This window comes from Hydractinia symbiolongicarpus, chromosome 11, assembly GCF_029227915.1.
Source record: "Hydractinia symbiolongicarpus strain clone_291-10 chromosome 11, HSymV2.1, whole genome shotgun sequence".
Taxonomy (NCBI): domain Eukaryota; kingdom Metazoa; phylum Cnidaria; class Hydrozoa; order Anthoathecata; family Hydractiniidae; genus Hydractinia; species Hydractinia symbiolongicarpus.
In genome coordinates this window covers 21,598,298-21,605,000 of record NC_079885.1, presented here as the reverse complement: position 1 = coordinate 21,605,000, position 6,703 = coordinate 21,598,298, and the positions used below count along the sequence as shown (strand labels likewise).

The following is a 6,703-nucleotide window of genomic DNA, read 5'->3' as shown; positions in this document are numbered from 1 at the left end:
ATAGCTCAAGTAAAGCTAGCAATGATTTGGAACTGCGTGTTTGTTAATAACTCGGCAGAAAATGGAGGAGCAATTCATTACACAGGTATTAAATCACACTGTTACATAATCAATTCTACGTTCGTGTCAAATACAGCTAATGGATTGCGAGGAAGTGTATATTTTTCATTAAATTCCCAAGAAAAACCAAGCATAATGGGTCTTACTAATGTAACATTCACTGCCTTTTCAAAAGACAAATATTTTAGCAACAATGGCCATTTCTTATTTTCTACCAGTACTACTATTCTTGATAATGTTTCAATGAAATTTGAAGGCACCAGCAATCGGAAAAGTCTGGACGTGTTTGCATGCACTTCAGAATGCTATGGAATATCTTGTACAAAGGTGACACTCCAATGTCCTCATAAAACCACACAAACAGGGCCTAAAGATCTTAAATCAGTATCATCTCTTTAAATCAGTATCATCCCTCTGTTGTGACAAATGCCCTATAGGTAAATACAGTTTTCAACGTCAAACTATGGAGTTAAATACTTTCATTGGACACTCTTACATAACCAACGTTACAACCACTGAAATGATGTGTAATGAATGCCCAATAGGTGGGAATTGTCAAAATGGTCTAATCAGTAAAGGTAACCTTTGGGGATACAAGACAAAGCATAGAACTGTTACATTTTTACCTTGTCCAATGCATTACTGCTGTTCAGAGGAAACAGAAAAATGCACTTCTTTTGATACGTGTAATGCAAATCGTGAGAGAGAACTGTGTGGATCATGCAAATCAGGATATAGGTTAAACTATTTCAACAGCGACTGCGTCAAGATGATAAACTGCAATAAATATATATTGTGGTGCTTGTTTGTGATTTATGGAATATTTTATACAATGATGTTAGCATATTATAAAGACATTTTAACGCTTGTAATGCGGTTCTTCAAGAAAACGGCTACCAGCTTTTTTATAAGAAGTGAGCGTTCAGCTCTAGCTACACCGTTGCTAGAGGAAACAAATTGCAATGAAATAACCTTGCCTACAGATGAACCTGGGGAAGATTTTCCTGCAGAAAATGACAAGTTTTGAGACAAACATGTTTACAGAGCCCAATGAAGGACCAAAGACAGAAAATAAAATAACGAGCATCGGATATGCAATTGGTATGAAAACCATTTTGTTTTTCTTTTATCAAACGCATGCATTTCTTAGCATCAAACATAATCTTTATGTGTCTAAGGGATTTATATCAAAAATCAAAGTAACACTTTCATCTGTCTTGAACCTGGATTTTTTTCCAACTGGCATGTCTAATCTTTGTCCCAGTGCTACGTTAACAACAACAACAGCTGTAGCTGTCAAAATGTAGCCTAGAATAAATTCACTTGTTCATGAGATGATATTTTTTATTGTAACAATACGCTGGTAACGATTATGTAATTTGTTGATTAATGAAGATTATTTCCTATTGATTCTTTTGTTTATAACATGTTCCAACTTTTCCTTGTATTTGCTACATTGGACTAGTGCATTATTTAGCTGAGAGATCTCCAATGCTGATGTAAACAAAAAAGTTAGATTTACAACCTAGCTTCAACTCATTTTAGAACTTATTTATTTCTTACTTCGGATATAACAGCTATATTACATATGTGTAGTTTTATAAAGAGAATATGTTCAAGGAAGGTGATTGAGAGCTTTTGCAGCAATATTTTACAATTAGTTATTTCAATTGCAGTAAAGTTAGGTCAATCGCATCAAATCAATACTTTGTAGAATAGCTACCGTAAATGCTTGACTAAGTGGGCACTTTCGAAAAAGCATTTGTCTCAAATAAGCGTCAACCCTTTTTTGCAATTTTTGTTATAAGTGCCGCTTTCGAATAGCTGCCCAGGGGCATATGAACATATTACCAAAACAAAAGGGAGGGGGGGCTTATTCAAATAGTTTAGAAAATAGTAAAAACGACCTTTTAATCAAAAAAAACTTACATAGATAGATACCTTTGTCTTTAGTTCTTTTACTTGGGATGATGGCATATTTATCCAGCTATAAAATGCAAGATACACAGAAGTGATAATGAAGAAAGGTGAAGAATAAAAGCAATTAAATCCAGCTGCCTAATTTCTCTCTACATAAATAAATTGTGTTTTTCAGATACTTTTCTAAGGTCTCTTCTTAGCTTTTTACTAAGAAGGAAAAAAATGTCTATTTCGTGGTTTATTAATGTTACAAAATTTTTGTAAGATTATTTTCCAGTTCAAAAAGTTAAAATAGTTGCGATTTTTAGAGATACAATATTGCAGTTCATGAAACACAGTAAAATCTGCATGAATTAATTTTAGTATTCATGCAAAGTTTGAGTCTTCTATCACAATGGTAATAAGCAAAGCCTTAATATTTTGCAGAAATTAATTTAGTGAGTTTGATTCGTTCTATGCACATTCTTGATTAGACCAAAATCGTGAAAGTTTCCAGTTTTCCTGGAAGGAAAATATTTCTCTGTTGGCTCAAAACCATGCATATTTAAAATTCACAAATTAAGTCATGGCTATTTGCATTTTAAAATATTATACTTTAAAGGACGAAACTTTCGCGGAAGAAACTTTCGCGAGGCGAAAAAATCGCGAAATTTTGGGAATTTACTTTCGCGAATGATCCATTTGGTTATATTTCGCGAGAATTAACTTTCGCGAATGACCCATTTGACTATGTTTCGCGAGAATTAACTTTCGCGAATAAGGCAATATAAAAAAATGAAGCTAAAGACACTGAAATCATTGTAATTGATTTAGAGCTATTATATTTTAAAGATAAAAGAAACTGTTATTTACATAATAATCTTTACTTCCATTTGTACGTCATTTTATTTTTGTCTTAAATATTATTAAAGGGGTCACACTTTATATAGCATGCTTTAAAAAATAAAGAGAGTTCTTTTGTGACTTTTGTTTTACAAATATACCTATTTATTTCAAGCGATACTCAGAGGAAAACCCTTAATAAAAAAATTAAAAAAAAACACTAATTTTTTGAAAATTTTGTGAAAAAAACAACATTTTTCGTAGGAATTACCTTACGCGAATGGCTCAAAACTAGATATTTTGCGGGAATTAACTTTCGAGAATGAAGACTTTCAGCATTTTTTGCGGGATTTTACTTTCGCGATTTTGCCGAAAAATCTTCCGCGAAAGTTTATTCTTCTAAAAATGAAAAAATCTTTTGAACATCCAACCATAATCGTGCAGATTGCACTGTAGCCAATAATTTGCAAAACATAACAGGTTCGAATTAAGAATCAAAGTATAAAAAAAAAATTAATGTGATTTTTTGCTTACCTTTCAATTTCGGTATTTGTAAAAGGAAAATACTTTAACAACGTTGAAAGTAATTCCTCATAAAATTCATCTAATGTAAACAGAACAGCATTAGCTCCAGCATCAAAAGTGTACGCAGCCTAACAAAATACAAGATGATTTTTAACAACAAAAAAAGCCAGTTGAGATCAGTTCGAAGTGTGGGCATAATAAAAACTTGCTAAAAACTAATGCTAATGCAGCCTTCCTCAAAGCTGATGTGTTAACTAACCACGCTGACAAGTAACATAAAGCATGTCAACATTTCCGATCTTAAAAAGTTTGAATAACAAAGATTGTAATGCGGAGTGAAACATAACAGACTATGCTCATGAAAGTATTCAATACAGTACTTTAGAAAAATTCTTTACCTTCAATTTTGCTGCATTGTACTTTGTTATGAGGTTGACAATGTCATGAGAGGTTGTGTTCATGTAACGAAGAGGAGGATATGTGTCTTGACAAATAGCATGTAATTGATTGCTTTCCTACAACAAAAAAACTTTGCATGAAATTAGTGGTGACCTATAAGTTATAGCACACACTTTAAATAAAATTAATAAATGCAGTTTCCTGGGTACTATACTATGCAGCATCTTGATAGACCTCCTAATTATCCAATTACAATCAACTGCTACTATAAATTACTCAGTTCGGCAGTGTCTAGCAATTTTTTTTAAAGATCAGGTTAAAATAAAGGTCCACCCTTTGGTCAAAAGTTTTAATTAAGCACCCAGTGAACAAAAAAGCACCTAACTGAGCACTTTAAAAGTGGCAATCCAAAACATGTTATTTTAGTTATTTTGTATAATTGGTATAAATTGTTGATATAGGAATTTGTACAACAGTATTTGATGTGAAGTCAATATGTAATTGTGCTCATTTGAAAAAGATGGCAAACAAAAACGGGTTTTTTGTAACATTTATTTTTAACTTTTACAGTGAAATGAGGTCAAGCAATACAACTAGTTTGTTTACCAAAATTCACAGGAAAAACTAAATCAACCTGCTTTCTTTCCCCATGACCATTGCATCAATGTAGTTCTTATACTGTGCAGTTAAAATTTAAAGGCAGATATTTTGATTGGGACATGTATATAATTAATTTATCCTCCTTGTAAGTTCTTAATGGCTATGTGACTTCACTATTTTAAGCATACAAAACCCTGCATGTAAGTGAAGAATGTAAGTCAAAATTTAGCATCCAGCAAGGCCAAATTGGGCTCATCCACTTAGTTAATAGTAATTACGTTGTCAAAGCTACACCAGACTTTGTGACATGGTATTAGATAATTATTGTGTTTTTTATCATCATTATTCCATTATCAATTTGTTACTTCCATCAGCCATTTTTAAACAACTCCCAGTCATAAAATTAGTGCCCAGTGACCAAATAAGCACCCAATCAGAATAAGCAGAATAAGCAATAATTCATAATATAAAATAAACCTCATCCTCAGCTTTTGTTTTTTCCACCTTTATATAATAGATTGCATTATTTAAAAGACTAGTTCATATTAACGTAAAGTGTTACACAACAAATAAACATATAAAGTCAAGGTAAATCTTCATGATAATAAAATTATACAACATACATAATTATGAACTAAATTTAACCTACTTTGGGTCTATTCGTTGTTACTCTTTTTTACAAGTGCAAGTGCACTTGTTTTACCTATTTTACCCATTTTTGGGGTAGTTTTGATGCAAAAAAATGGTAACTCGAGTTGCACTGCATTTAGAGCAGAATGAATAGCGCAGTTGTTGCATCAGAAAGATTTATAATAGTTGACAGTCAAAACTATATTTCACCAAGCGCACTCGTTTCTCTATTCCTGGGTCAAAACAAGCAGAAAAAAAGACTACCATTTTGGACAAACAATTAATTATGTGCAGTTCTGCAACAACAGTCGGTAATTATTCCTAAAATGTAAATAAACAGGATAGCCTGCAAAAAGTAAAGTTTGCATGTGCTTATGTTTGACGTTTATCATTATCATGTATCCAGATTTCAGCAATTCCAATACCGAGCAAGACCTTTTTTTTTCAACCATTAGTCGTACATATACTTTTTAACTGTTTAGTAAGCAAGGAAGGTGGTAAGTAAAAATTAGAAAAAATCTGTTATGTTGATTGCTAACATATATATACACAATGCTTAATGTCTTGTTTTATTAAAAGAGGCAAAAAGCCTTTAAAATTTACATTTAAGGTTGCAACAACACATTTGGATACGAAAGATGTTGTTGCAATTGTTCCAAGACAGAATGTGGCAGAACAGCCTTTTTCTTTATTTAAGAAGTTAGATTATTCTTTTGCTAATAGAAATAATAGTAAACATTCAAACAAAATCAAGACCGTAAGATACAAACCAAAACAGGTGTCGGAGCTTATAGCAGTTGAGATGAAAGAGCGGCTGATTGAGATGGGGCTCAAATTGGAAACAATGTGACAATTGTTGGAAAACTATTAACTAGGCATAGTGCAATGTAACCCAACAGCTACATTGCCATCAAATGGAACATCAACTATCTCAAAGTAATGAAAATGTGATGAAGGGAAAGCTTATGAGGATAGTGCAGGAACCGCTGTACCATTAAAAAAAAATATGATCTGAAATAGAAATAATCATAATCAAAACTAATCAGTTTAACTATAAAAAAGCAAATAAAATTAAAAGCCGCAGTATTACTGTTTTGAAATAACTGTCAATTTACACGCACCTTTGTTCTCTCCCATGTATAGCTATTCAAAATTGTTAAAAATGTCATCATCTTTAAAAACATCTGTAAACACATCACATACTTTTATAGTCACAGTTACTACTTTCGTTTTTACATACGACATATTTGTTATTGTTTACAAAATTTAACTGATTTTGCCGTAACAATATTGGTCACAATCTTAGTCGATAAATAACTAAAATCAACAGCGAGCGTATGTTTTTTATTCCTTTGGTAAAACGAGTGAAACTGGTGCAATGAATGGGAAAAGGTATATTTTCCTTTATCAAACGAATGTACCCTTAATCAGGACCACTACCTTATGCTACTAAAACTTTCAATCTCCTTAAACCAAGTTAAAATTATTCCACTATTATCAAGGGGTAAACATGAAATATTTCATTTGACTCAAATAAAAAAGTTCTTTTAAAAAAAATTTATATGCCTTTACTCTAATAAAATTGATCTGCTTATATCATTAACTCGAAATTTAAACGTACCTTAAATTATGTTTTAACACCAAATAATAGCTAAGTTGGTATGATTTTTTTAGAAGAGATGGTTTACGGTACTTCTTTACTTAAGTTATGATTGCAAAATGAATCTTTTACAAATGCATATGTACA

General features: G+C 31.8%; 1 protein-coding gene across 4 annotated transcripts in view; it reads right to left on the bottom strand.

Annotated features, from left to right (window-relative positions):
- Positions 1 to 6,703, bottom strand: part of LOC130613744 (diphosphomevalonate decarboxylase-like) — a 31,892-nt gene that overhangs the window by 8,902 nt on the left and 16,287 nt on the right. For 3 of the 4 annotated variants that reach the window (XR_008975725.1, XM_057435080.1, XM_057435082.1), the window contains 3 exons: positions 3,726 to 3,842; positions 3,337 to 3,455; positions 1,990 to 2,047 (listed from right to left, as the gene is read on the bottom strand). Coding sequence is in view for 3 of the 4 variants with exons in the window: in XM_057435080.1 (XP_057291063.1) it covers positions 1,990 to 2,047; positions 3,337 to 3,455; positions 3,726 to 3,842 (294 nt within the window). In the remaining variant the exon portion in view is untranslated. The remainder of the gene's footprint in view (positions 1 to 1,989; positions 2,048 to 3,336; positions 3,456 to 3,725; positions 3,843 to 6,703) is intronic. The other variant, XM_057435081.1, reaches the window with a different exon arrangement.